General features: G+C 41.8%; 1 protein-coding gene across 1 annotated transcript in view; it reads left to right on the top strand.

Annotated features, from left to right (window-relative positions):
• LOC308075674 (GDNF family receptor alpha-4-like) overlaps positions 1 to 14139 on the top strand; it is a gene marked incomplete at both ends in the record, with an annotated part of 96911 nt that overhangs the window by 69285 nt on the left and 13487 nt on the right. Inside the window, 3 exons of the mRNA XM_080415622.1 lie at positions 4435 to 4710; positions 6745 to 6825; positions 11936 to 12284. Of these exons, the coding sequence (XP_080271748.1) occupies positions 4435 to 4710; positions 6745 to 6825; positions 11936 to 12284 (706 nt within the window). The remainder of the gene's footprint in view (positions 1 to 4434; positions 4711 to 6744; positions 6826 to 11935; positions 12285 to 14139) is intronic.

Here is a 14139-nt window from a genome sequence, read left to right as displayed (position 1 = left end):
CTCATGTAAGTTAATTAAATAATTATATATAATTGAAGTTTTTATACATCATTATTTTACATTTCTAATATATCAACGAATCAACAAAAACAATTCTAATAGATTTCTTTTAACCCTGTGTTATACTTTGTTGTACAACGGTGAAAATAGCCGATCTATTATTTTTTACTTTTACTCGAGACCTTTTACTTTTAACAAAGTATGTCTACATGGTGGTGGTATTGCTGCTATTACTTAAGTAAAAGGAATCTCAGTACTTCATCCACTGACGTACCAAACTGATGAAGGATGCAGTTGTAGGCCTACACAACACAGCGTTTATGACATGCAAGATGAACGACTTCCAGTAACTGAACTGGTTTTTATAGCCCTGGCCTTGCATGTATCATAGTAGCCTACACTGTATTATTACTTCATTAACCCATTTAGACCGGGGAAGGAATCTGTGTCATTTTTAGATTTCTTTGGCTATTCAAAAATAGCAGATATACAAGCTCACAGCGCGGCACCGAGTGCCGCGCTATGAGCTTGTAGATCTGCTATTTGTTGAAAAAATCGTAACATTTTTTGCAAATCTTTGAAGATATATATACATTTTTAACTGAAATCTTTGCTTCTGGGGGTCCCTGGAACAAAATATTTTGAGATGAGGGGGTCCACGGACAAATACATATCATTTTGGGGGTCCTTGACATGAAAAACTGAACCACTGAACCACTGATTATAGCAAAATGAGTTAAAAACAAAAAAAAACTGTTGATTTGGAAGACATTTGTAGAAGCTAAAATGTTCGCTTTGAAAAATATATATATTCAAAGATTTTCAAGATTAAAAAACAAAAATAGCAGATCTCCAAGCTCATAGCGTGGCACTCGGTGCCGCGCTATGAGCTTGAAGATGATATCTGCAATTTTTGAATAGCCCAAAGAAATCCAAAAATGACACCCAGATGCGTTCCCGGTCTTAAAGGGTTAAACATAAATGTGCTCTCAAGACCTATGGCATTTAATTACTCACGGCTATTCCATTGTTTGCTTACATGCGCGGAGCAAGTGAATTACATCGCAATTCAGGAGGCAAAAAAAAACCAACAACTGAATTACGTCTTATCAGCCCCCACAGGGTAAAGCTGTATACCAGTCAAGTTGTGGCGCCACACCGTTTCTCACAGAAATTAATTCCTGCAACTTTTATAGTCCACGAGGAGCTCCGTCCCCAGTTAAATCAAATCAGTCTAATCCGTCTGGTTGGTCTAGTCTTTCGCTGAAATTAAAAAGAATAACTGGAAATGCTTGCATGCATGCGTGGAATAAATTGGATCACTGTCTGGAGAGAAATCTGAGATCTTTGATGTGCAACAGAGCGAATACAGGAAGCGGCCCGGTGGCAGTTAGCGTCCCAACATACCAATAATTCATTGAATCTCACGGTATAAACATGAGCATGGTGGTGACTGTATTCAGTGGTGGGAAAAAGAGCTCACAGTTTTTTTCACTTAAGTATAAGTATCAATGCTGCAATGTAGAAATACTATGTTGCAAATGAAAGTCCGGTATTCAAAATTTACTTGAGTAAAAGTACAAAAGTATTTGCATTAAAACATACTGAAAGTAAAAGTACTCGTTTTGCAGAATGTCCCATATTGCACAAGTTTCCAAATGTATAAAAATGCTTTGAAAATAGAAGATCTACAAGCTCGAGTTGCTTTGCGATGCAATTGTGAGCTTGTAGATCTGCTATTTTCGATAACCTAAGTATAGGTAGAGCATAGGGCTGAAGTGGTTTAATGCATGTTTTGTAATAATCAAAATCTAAAAAATAACTAGGAACTAAAGTTTTCAAATAAGTGTAATGGAGTAAAAGTACAATATTTACCTTGATTGATTGATTGATTGATTGATGTACTTTATTTAGTAAGACATGAGAACATCAGTACATGGAAGTACAAATTCACAATACAAGGTCTACTAAACTGGGAGACTCATTAAGCACTGAGCTTGTTTTAGATGAGATCCCCATGCACACAAATCATGATGACATATAAGAGACAGACAGATATACACACTACTATACAGAATGTCATACAATCAGCTTACAGGTTACTGGCATGAAGAATGGAAAAAAATGTACAAGAGAAGAAAAAGAAATAGGGGGGGGGGGTAGGGGGGTAGGTTAAGACTTAGACAGGGGCCATTTTCGAATTGCAGCCTCCTGAAGGTGTATCTTTAGGGCAGTTTTGAAAGTGAGTAGGGTTTTACACTCCTTTACTCCTTTTGGTAGGGCATTCCACATGTTTGATGAATAGCATGAGAACGAGTTCATTCCCTTTGTTGAGCCAAATCTGTGTTGAACATGATTTGTGGAGCTGCCTCTGGTGTTATGATCGTGGACGTGGTGTATCTTGAAGACCAGGCCCATAGCAAGTTGCTGTACTCTGTCCTCAACCCTAAGCCATCCAATCCTAGCAAAATGAGCAGGGGTTAGATGGGTTTTGTGATTGAGGCCAAGAAGTAGCCTTACAAGTTTGTTTTGGGATGTTTGGAGCCTTGTTTTTAAGGCCTTGGAGGTGTTGTGATACCATGAAGTGCATGCATAATCATAATAACCTTGTATGAGGGCCCCTGCAAGAATCTTCAGAGTATTCTTACTGACTAGACGTCCAATCCTATACAAAAAGCGGGTTCTTTGGTTAACCTTTTTGATCACCTCTGAGATGGAGTAGAAGTAAAAGTATTGAAAGAAATACATCAAAATGGTATGTAAGTACAGTACTTGAGTAAATGTACTTAGTTACTTTCCACCACTGACTGTAGTCTTCTCCTGAGGATACCAGCGCCATCATCACTACAAAGCAGCCACGTGCCGCATATACAGTAGACATCAAAGGGGGCTTGAGCCTCCTGTCCTTTTATTACAAAACCTTTGGGGGTCCCACTTGCAATATCCTCACAGGCCACCAGTGGGCCCTGCCCGGGCCCACAGGTTGGGAATGGCTGCTAAAGGGTTTAAGTGTTTTATAAACGGCTCTCTCCCAAACATCCTGACCTCTCTCTCCCTGCTCTGCTGGCCCATGCACACAGACAAAGACGGTGGATTTAGAAAGATACGCCATCCCAGTCTAGTCGCTAGACTAGAGGCAAAATGTTACACACATTGCATACAAATGGTCTCCATCTGACGGCAGATCTCGAGAACGTCCTATGTTTACTGGTGCTGGATCCCGCAAGAGTGTGTTGCTGGGACAGAGAAAGGTCGATAATAAAGTAGATTTTTGTCCTGATTTGTCTCTCTGAAAAAAGCAATTTTAGAGTCAAAATGTTCTGAATATCGGTGTGGCTTGATGCGATCGGGTCCAATATTTAGTTCAGTGACCATGGGGCTAAAGAATGGTTCAGAAGCTGTGTTCACGTTAACTTCTCCCATCGGAATGAATAGACTCCTACCTAATTCCGGTCTCCTAAAGAGGCCGGCCAGCTATATGTCACGCAGATACGGGAAGTAAACCCGGAGATGGCATGTCTCTCTTTTTTGACTGTGTGTGTACACAAGCAGTCCTAGTATAGACCATATTCACACGGCGGCCATGTTGCTATTAAAGGAGAATTCCGGACATTTTAAGTGTTATCTTTGATGTCTAGTTACTCACCTACCGACGTAAAAAGTGGCGTTCTTTTTTTTCCAGAGATTCCCCTGTCGTCATTTTTTAAACCCCCTCCGTTGTCATAATGGGAAGTTCCTGAGAGGCTACCGTTAATGGTGAACGATTTAACACTGGTTGCTTGTTTCTCAACCTGGCAACACCAAGTTGCCAGGTTCTGGAAAGGTTCTGGAAAGAAACAAGCAATGTTAAATCGTTCGCCATTAACGGTAGCCTCTCAGGAACTTTCAGCGCATGTTTGACTATCATGAGACTCTACAATGACTAGTAGTAGAGAAAAAAATAACTTTGCATCGGTTATAATAGACGAATTTCCCTAAGCCACGCGCTCCCATTATGACAACGGAGGGGGTTTAAAAAATGACGACAGGGGAATCTCTGGAAAAAAAGAACGCCACTTTTTACGTCGGTAGGTGAGTAACGATAACACTTAACACTTAAAATGTCCGGAATTCTCCTTTAAGTCAATGAAGTGCCACCCCGGTTGCCACGGCAACGGGGTGGCACTTTCAATGTTAAATTCCAAAATGGCTGCCGTGTGAATATGGTCTATGGACAGCCCTGGATTAAGAGGCGTGCACTTACGTTTATTTATATACCCCAGCCAGGAAAGGGGGCGTGGCTTTGGAAAGGGGGCACGCCTTTAAAAAAAGGCCAGTGCTATATTTCTGTAACGCCTCTAGATGGAGGCAGTGGGTCTTGTCGATCACACACAGTCACAATGGATAATGTTTATATCCAAATTAATTATTGTTTTTGTCCTGGACAACACACAGCTCTGTTGGAGGTGATACTGGCCGGCAGAGACTGCCTGGTGGCCGGAGACTCGTGCTCCAGCGACGAGGCGTGCAGCCCGCGCCTGCGGACCCTGCGCCAGTGCGTGGCGGGCAACGGCAGCATGAAGCTGGGGCCCGGGGCGCGGAGCCAGTGCGCCAACGCCGTGTCGGCGCTGCTCTCCAGCCCGCTGCACGGCTGCCAGTGCAAGCGGGGCATGAAGAAGGAGAAGAACTGCCTCAGCATCTACTGGAGCCTGCACCAGTCTGTCATCCATGGTCAGTTTGTTGTTGTTGGTGGAAGAAGTACTCGGATGTTTTACTTGAAGTAAAAGCAATACCACAATATGAAAATTACTCTGTTACAAGTAAAAGGCCTGTGTGAAAAAAAAATTACTTGAGTAAAAGTACAAAGGTATTGGCATCAAAATATACTTAGAGTACCAAAAGTAAAAGTACTATAATGTTTGCAAATAGCCTAGGTATAAACTAGGTAAAGTGGTTAATGTATGTTTTATAATTTAATAATTTATATCTGCAAAGTAACTAGTAAATTAAGCTTTCAAATAATTGTAGTGGAGTAAAACAGTACAATATTTGCCTCTGAGATGTAGTGGAGTAGAAGTAGAAGTATTGAAAATGGGAAATAGTCCAGTAAAGTAAAAATACCTTAAAAATTGTACTTAAGTACAATACTTGAGTAAATGTACTTAGTTACTTTCCACCACTGGTGGTGGGTATACAGGGGTTGACACTAAGGTCTCAGAGGCACTTGCCCGTTGGGCAAGTACAGGTCATTTTCTACTTGCCCACAGGTCTTGCCCACTTGCCCGAAAAGTAAGTCGTCCTTTATAAAATTATAGGTTAAATTTGAATTACCATTCAATTAAACACTGATTTTTTACTTTCTACTTGCGAATTATGGGGCTGCACGAAAAAAAATGTCATACCTCAATATGTATGCCAAATATCTAAATAGCTATGAATATGACTTTTATATTTTTTGGTTAAAACAAAAAGGGTTTTGTTATGGGTTAAAGCTCTATATTCTGATAGTACCGTAATTTACCGCACTATAAGCCGCACCTGAATATAAGCCGCAGCAGCTAAATTGAATGATTTGTACATATACAAGCCGCACTGGACTATAAGCCGCGGGTGTAAAATCCATAGATTTAGGAGGTCCCCTAGTGGCCGTTAGCTGTAAAAATCCATAGATAAGCCGCACCGTTATATAAGCCGCAGGGTCGAAAAATTGGAAAAAAGTCGCGGCTTATAGTCCGAAATTTACGGTACTCATTGCTATAGTGTTTGTTCAGTAACAGGGGTCTCTCTGTCTCTCCAGCTCTTTGATAGACAGAAAATAAATTTCCAGTTAGGTGACACCATTTCAGCCAATGGTCCAGTTCCAATTTTACATGCTAATTTCTTTGTGTCATCACTTCCAATTTCACTTGTTTAAACTGTATCCTGTCTGAGTTCTCTGTCCTGATTCGATGAAATTGGTATCCTGACCCGAAAAGGCATTTTCTGTTTAATAAAGAGCTGGAGAGACAAAATGTGCACCTGCCCGTGGGGCAACCAGATAGCAAACTTCACCTGCCCTACCATTTTATTTACCTGCCCCGGGCAGGCGGGCAGGTGTTAGTGTCAACCCCTGGGTAAATACAGTAATAGAACTTGTGTTGTTTTGGTTTTTTTTTGCGTAGATTTGCTGAGGAAGAAGAGTTGGTTGCATTTGGCACTATCAGCAAAGTCATAATTTGTTTACACAACAATGTACATTGCGTTGCTGTCGGGCATATAGATCTCTGTGTTTTAAACCTTTTTTTTTTTCTCGTAAATTAACGCCCTACTTGATCATACTACAGCGTCACACAAAAGCATCAAAAGTAACAGTGTTGAACATCATGAGGTTCATGGATTGGTGGAGCTTCAATGTAAGTGGTGGCGTGCACAATAGAACTCTTCTTTCTCACAGCGCGTGTAGATCGGTATTTTCCGCTACTTTTGCGTGACACTGTTGTATAATAAATTATAAAACAGGGCATTCATTTATGAATAATACAAAACCTAAAGAAGATGATATTAAGGAAAAAACCCAGAGGCCAACCGGGTGCTCAAGGGAGATTTTTTTTTTAAAGTCTAAAAAGTATACTGAAGGTGCTAGGATCAGCGGGAATGCATGCTTAAAAAGAAGAGGAGATCTGAGCATCCTCTCCACATGTTTTGAGTGCTCGGATCTCCTCTTGTTTTAAAGATGATAATTAGGGTTTCATTAAATTGCCATACTGCTGTGTTTTATTATTTCAGGGCTGAACCTGGTGGAGAGCTATCCGTATGAAGCAGTGGACAGAGACTATGACTACGTCCGCCTGGCCTCCATCACCGCTGGCAAGTTCACTCACCTTCTAGCACACTAAGATTCTAATGATAATATAACATTCATATTTTGAAAAATATGCGCTATGAGCTTGTATATCTGCTATTTTGGGAGAATCGTGAGAATTTGTGCAAATCTTTAAATATATATATTTTTAAAGCGCCCCCCCCCCACCCCAAATGTTCGCTTTAAAAAAATACATATTCAAAGATTTGCACACATTTTCACGATTTTCCAAAAATAGCAGATCTACAAGCTCATAGCCGTGCTATGAGCTTGTAGATCTTCTAGTTTTGAATAGCCCAAAGAAATCTAAAATGACAGAGATGCGTCCCCGGATTGAATGGGTTAAGACCTGAGACCGGTTCTACAAACGGCTTCTAAATCAGTGGTTCTCACACTTTCAAGATTTTATTTTATTTTCCCAGAAATAGCCAACGCTATTCATTTTGATTAGCCAACGCTTAAATCTAATATGACACAGATGCTATCCCGGTTTTAATGGGTTAAAACCTTGAAATGTGGGTTTTCATAGTGATACCTATTTGTATAAGAACTTATATTACGTTATTTCCATCAATCCAAGTCGGAAGTTCTCGGAACACAATCGATTGATTGATCATTACCATGAACCTGCTCTGATAAAGCACGCAGCCCACCCTCCTGACTTAAGTGGTCAGATAGGTGGTCCGCGGAAGCTTTTGAAATTTTCAAGTGGGGCCTGATTACGAAAAGATTGAGGAGAACTACTGTTCTATTACCTTCATCATAATAATAATAATAATAGCTCAGATTTAAATAGCGCTTTTCTCAGTACCCAAAGTTGCTTTACATAAGGAAAGGAAGGAACCAACTTTACTTCGATTTTTTTTTAAACAATAAAGACATAAGTGCTAGATTAAAAACATGCTTTGTAGTTTTTCCCGCTATATCCTCCCATTTTAGGACATCTCAATCAAGCGTGCATGCATGACTCATTCGCGGCAGTCGTTACCAACCTTTCCTGGATCAGGTTCCCACTTGAAATTCTCAAAAGCGTTTGCGGCCCACACATCTGGCCACTTAACACGGCAGCTTTTATGTAACAAGAGATTCCGAGTAGCTTAGTCGGTAGAGATCCCGGGCACCGCCAACTCAGAGTATGAGTAGCACGGCTTGGGTGCGGCAAGTCGTGCGTTAAGGGCTGGGAGCTGATGGTAGGTGTGGCGCTCCACCTCAGCACTCATCTCCCAAGGGTCTAGTGCATTGTAGCGGAGATCGACTCCCGCGTTCTGGCTGATACCGACAATAGGCTTACTTACTCACTTACTTACTTAGAGGTTCAGGGCGCTACGCGATCGGATCGGCGGTGTAACGTAGGTGTGAGGGGACACCTACGTCACAACGCCGATCCGACTCATGACGACACGGTTTCTTTGGGTCTGATATCGTGCTTGTTATAGTCAGCATGACACACAACATATTTGGGTGTAGCTGCAAAGGGAACTCTGGTTATGTCTCTGGGGTGGTGTATACCGACCAGTGGGGACCCCGGCCCTCAGGTATGGGAATCGCCCCCGTTATGTGCCTGTGTGGTGTAGTAGTTACCGAGGCAACATGTATACAGAAGTTGTTTTTGTCTGAAGCTGGCACCAGAGTACACACACTGGCTCCCAAACAGGATCATTAGATAGCAGAACAGAAAGTGTTTATTCAGGCCATCATAGTCTGTCTTGGAGCTTTCCAGAGCAGAGATGTGATTAGTGAGCCAGCTAGGTAATACTCACAGGGATAGCTGCGGTACCGAGCCAAATAGTGACAAGTCAGCCGTTGGAAGCTTCTATACGAAGAAACATAATGGCTCTTAAATGGTTCTTTAAAACAGTAGTTTTCCCGGGGACCCCCAGGGGTCCTTGAGGGGGTCCCCAGCTAAAGTGGTTAATGTAGCGTCACAATCATTGTAACGACTTTATCCATTTATATATGTATTTATATATAAAAATGGCAGATCTACAAGCTTGTACATCTGCTATTTTTTTTAAATATCAAAAACAATTGGAAACTTTTGAACATAAATCTTCTCTTCTGGGGGGTCCCTGGCACAAAAAAAATTCAGATGGGGGTCCGCGGCCAAATACATATCAATTTGGGTGTCCTTGACTTGATAATGGTCAATGCTGTCTGTGTTCTATGGCACCACTCTGAAGAACCATTTTCGGTTCCAGTTGGCATCTTTAATATTTGTGTACCAAGCCAAACAGCAACAAGCCAAACCATTGGAAGCGTCTATGGTTGTCCACTTCACAATGAAATTATAAGCCCACAGCTTTTTAATTAGCATGCAAGCAAAAGCCTTGATTAGAATAACTTTGACTGGCAAAACATTAGTGTAATTTTTCATCTTTTGATTCATTATATTGTTCGTAAAAACTCTGCTTTAGGTGCTCTACTTTCTGTTTAATCAGTGAAGTTTCACAGTGGATTTTTTCCTAGAATAAATCCAAATTTGCAAATTAAACTTTTAACAAAGGCTTGCATGTATGCCAACACCCAATCTAATTCATGGCATGCTTGCCATGGTGGTGATACACTCTAGCGTTGGGTGCTGGGTTCAGCGTTATAGTAATGGTGTTACCATCACTTCCTTGCAGTGCCCTGCACTCACACACACTGGCATATTAGACAGTTAAACCAGTGCTTCTCACACTTTTGCATGTCAAGGATGGACAAAATTAATTATGTATTTGACCGCAGACCCCCATCTGAAAAGATTTTGCGCCAGGGACCACTGTGACAAAAGATTTGTATACAAAATGTCAAAATTATTTTTTGTTTTTTTTCATGGCTGCTAGTCTGTCAGATGTGACTTTCTGCTGGTTTCATTGGATACAAGAACACTCGCCCCAAAACACGGTCTCCCCGGGTCAAATCCGGCGACCTCAAAGTAACCTCAGTAAAACTATGTGCCTAAACCTAACCTTATTCCTAAACGTTAATCTCAGTAAAACTATGCCTAAACCTAACCTTAGTCCCAAACGTAACCTCAGTAAAAATACTGTATGCCTAAACCTAACCTTATTCGTAACCTTAACCTCAGTAAAACTATGCCCACCCTAAACGGATTCCTAACCTTAACCTCAGTAAAACTATGCTTAAACCTAAACTTATTCCTAACCTTAACCTCAGTATAACTATGCCTAACCCTAACCTTATTCCTAACCTGAACCTCAGTAAAACTATGCCTAACCCTAACCTTATTCCTAACCTGAACCTCAGTAAAACAAATACAAGAATACAATAACCGCTGGGGGCGAGCGGTCCATGAAATAATGGGGGCGAGTGTGTTTTGGGGCGAGTCTTCCGGCTACCGTTTCATTCACAGCTTAGTGGCAGAGATTAACATTATTTATGATGACAGTATGCTACAAAATGAAAACAATACACATAATTGAGCACAACAGTGAGACCATTAACAACAAAATATTGCAATTGCAATCTGCTTAAAGAGCACATTTATATTTGTACAAGCTGTTATTAATGTAACGTTCTCCCCCCCAAAAAATGTATTTACATTTTCTTTTTTTTTTCTTCTTCTTCTTCCTTCTCATAATCATAAAGATGGATTTGCTGTCAGCTAGAGGCATACTGTAATCTCCTCACGTAAAACAACTATTTTGCTTCAATCTCCGGTGCATAGGAAATAAGCCACAAGATGATTAGACTCCTCATGCCCTAAAAACTGAATATCACTTCTCAAACGGTATAACAGCCAACCGTAAATATGACCGTATTGTCATTGAGCATGTTGATTAATATATCTATCTATCTATCCAGAACCCATGAAGTACTGTGATGGGCTTTTTAGTTTTTAGTTTAAGAAGTTTCCTTTATAACCAGAACCAGGTGTCCACTGAAGGCAGTCAAATAATTATTCTAGCCGAAAGATGGCGGTGCACTCTAGGGTATAGCATCAGAAGACTGGTGCACCTTGGCAGAAGACTGGTGTAGTTAGGAATTATGCCATCGGTGACATCACTGAAACGCACCTGATCGGGTTAGGAGTTTAGCCCCGCCCAGAAATGCAGGAAATGCCCAAAACAGGGCATTTCCTGGTTACGGGCTCTTTAACTCATTAAGACCGGTCGGGAATGCATCTGTGTCATTTTTAGATTTGAGCTAAAAAAGCATTATTTTACACTTTGGCTATTCAAAAATAGCAGATATACAAGCTCCTTGCTATGAGCTTGTAGATCTGCTATTTTTTAAACATTTTGAAAATGTGTCCAAATCTTTGAATATATATATTCTTTAAAGCGAACCTTTTTAACACAAATCTTTGCTTCTGGGGGTCCCTGGAACCAAGTATTTTGAGATGGAGGGTCCACGGCCAAATACATATAATTGTGGGGGTCCAAGACAATTATGAAAAAGTTTGAGAACCACTGACATAGCAACATACGTTTTTTAGAAAACTGTTGGAATTTAGAAGACATTAAATTAGAAGATTCTACACATTTTGTAGAATCTGCCTCAGGTCTTAAAGGAGAATTCCGGACAAATTAAGTGTTATCTTTGATGTCTCGTTACTCACCTACCGATGTGAAAAGTAGCGTTCTTTTTTTTCATATATTCCCCTGTCGTCATTTTTTAAACCCCCTCCGTTGTCATAATGGGAGCGCGTGGCTAAGGGAAATTCGTCTATTATAACCGACGCAAAGTTGTTTTTTTCACTACTAGTATTCATAGTAGAGTCTCATGATAGTCAAACATGCGTTGAAACTATCTGCGAGGCTGCCGTCAATGGCGAACGATTTAACACTGGTTGCTTGTTTCCAGATTCTGGCAACACGAGTTGCCAGGTTCTGGAAGAAACAAGCAACCAGTGTTAAATCGGTTATAATAGACGAATTTCCCTTAGCCACGCGCTCCCATTATGACAACGGAGGGGGTTTAAAAAATGACGACAGGGGAATATATGAAAAAAAAGAACGCTACTTTTCACATCGGTAGGTGAGTAACGAGACATCAAAGATAACACTTAATTTGTCCGGAATTCTCCTTTAATGGATTAAGTGGTTAAGAGTGCTATAAGAATACCGTCTTATCTTACAACCTCTCTCTCTCTCTCTTATACATCCACAGACTCTGAGGTGGTTGGCATGACTGTGAACCGCTGCCTGGACGCCGCCAAAGCGTGCAACGTTGACGACGTGTGCCAGAAGCTCCGCACGGAGTACGTGACGGCGTGCATCAAACCCACCGCCAAGTCGGGCCTGTGCAACCGGGCCAAATGCAACAAGGCGCTGCGCCGCTTCTTTGACCGCGTGCCCGCCGACTACACCCACGAGCTGCTCTTCTGCCCCTGCACGGGTACGGCGTGCGCCGAGCGCCGGAGGCAAACCGTCGTGCCCGGCTGCTCTTACGAAGTCGTGCACCCGAAACCCAGCTGCCTGACGCAAATGCGCACCTGTAAGGACGACTATGTGTGCAGGTTTGTACAACTTATGGCTGTAATTCATTTATTTTACGTCGCAGTGAGGATTTGCAAAAGATTTGCACAAAATGTTCATGAATGTTCAAAAATAGCAGATCTACAAGCTTGTATATCTGCTGTTATATATAGTCCATACCCGTTGGGGATATGAGCATCGTTTTCATAGACCTGCTTACTTATTCCTCAATCCCATAGCCAGGGGGACCATGTAGAGTTAGACAGTGTTTCCAAAAAAAGGCTAATAAACAGCTTGAATTTGGGTGAAGTGAAAAACAGGCTTCCTCACGGTGGGTATTTGCTAATAATGAATGGCCAAGTGCAAATGCAGAGCAATTGCTTCAGCCACTGAGGAGAACCAAGCACTTCAGACAGACTGACAGACTGACATTAAGTTAATTATATGTAGGATATATAATTTATATATAGAGTTAAATTAAGGTGCCTTTCACATCTAAAGCTCACTAGTGGATTCATTCATGCACTCTTACAGGCACAAACAATCCAACATCGAACTGTAAACATAAACAAAAGTAACTTAAACTACTAGGCTTATAATAAAAACTGCAGTTTTATAAAAACATATTCAAGTCCTTTGAACACTGTTTCAGAGACATTTCAGAGACATATAGCGATAGCTCTTACGCCCGTTCAGAGTATGGGAAGGCATTGCAGACTCCCCATTGCCTTAAAGGACAGCCAATGAGGAGAAAGTGTTGAATAGGTCACTGAATATAGACCGGCTTGCTTCACACGCTGCTCAAACCAACAACAACATCCGTTCTATCAACAAACCGTCTCGCTGTCCTGTCCTCCTCCACCTAACACTGGACACTAGAACAGCCCAGAGAGCCTGTTGGAATAACACATTAACTATTTAGCACAGATAAAGAGCTAGATGGATCAGAGTTATCGCTCACTGCTATCTCTGCTCATGGTCATTATTCCTCACTGCCCCATTACACTCCCAGGGCTTTGATAATGATCCTGGCTGCATATGGGGGTTGAAACATAATGCGCTTTCAATCACCATCGCTTTATAGTCCGTCGCCTTCACTCTCTGCGTTGACCGGCCGTAATTTTGACAAAAAGGCGGTGGGGAAAATACCTATAAATCTTCATCAAAGAAGCCCAGATGAAGTCAGGGAAAAAGGGAGCGAACAAAACAGAGCAAAAAGATATATATAAATAATGTTCCACTTCAATACAACGGTTTTATTTTAGTATTAACCACTTTAACCCTAGTTGATCGTATTCTCAAGGGCTCTGCATTAGGACCCTCGTGCTTTCACAGTACACCAGCGATCCCCAACCTGTGGGTGGCAGGCCCCCTGGTGGGCCGTGAGGATATTGCAAGTGGGTCCCTAAATAAAATAAAAACAGTATGCGCGCGCAGGTCGGCAGCAAAAGAACCCCACCGCTCACAAGCCACCTCCAGTGGCTGTCATAAGAACGGAGGGAGCGCTTTATGATCATGGCACCAGAATCTGCTTGACTCGCGCAGCTGCAGCCCGTCAAGCCTAATTTATGCTCCGTCCCGCGAAGGTGTCGCGCGCAGAGAATGTGAGCTTGTATGTCAGCTGTTCTCGGCGCGCAATACCGTTGCGCGATGAAGTATATATGTCTTGCTAGGGCGCACCCCACTAGCCAACACACAAGACGAGGTTGAATGAACTGAAACCAGCGCTCCCCAAAACAGCAGGTTTGGGGATCTGTTGGGAATTAATTACATGAAACAGTCACCTGTGCGTCCAGGCTCAATGTTTGTAAACAAACTAGAAGAAGTGCTCCTCGGAGCACAGGTCTCCGCCAGGTCAGGTACGTTATTGTGGTCTCCTGGTGGTGCTATAATAGG

The sequence above is a fragment of the Gymnoscopelus braueri genome (genome assembly GCF_963280865.1).
Source record: "Gymnoscopelus braueri genome assembly, chromosome: 20".
Classification (NCBI taxonomy): Eukaryota; Metazoa; Chordata; class Actinopteri; order Myctophiformes; family Myctophidae; genus Gymnoscopelus; species Gymnoscopelus braueri.
This window is presented reverse-complemented; position numbering and strand designations above follow the sequence as displayed.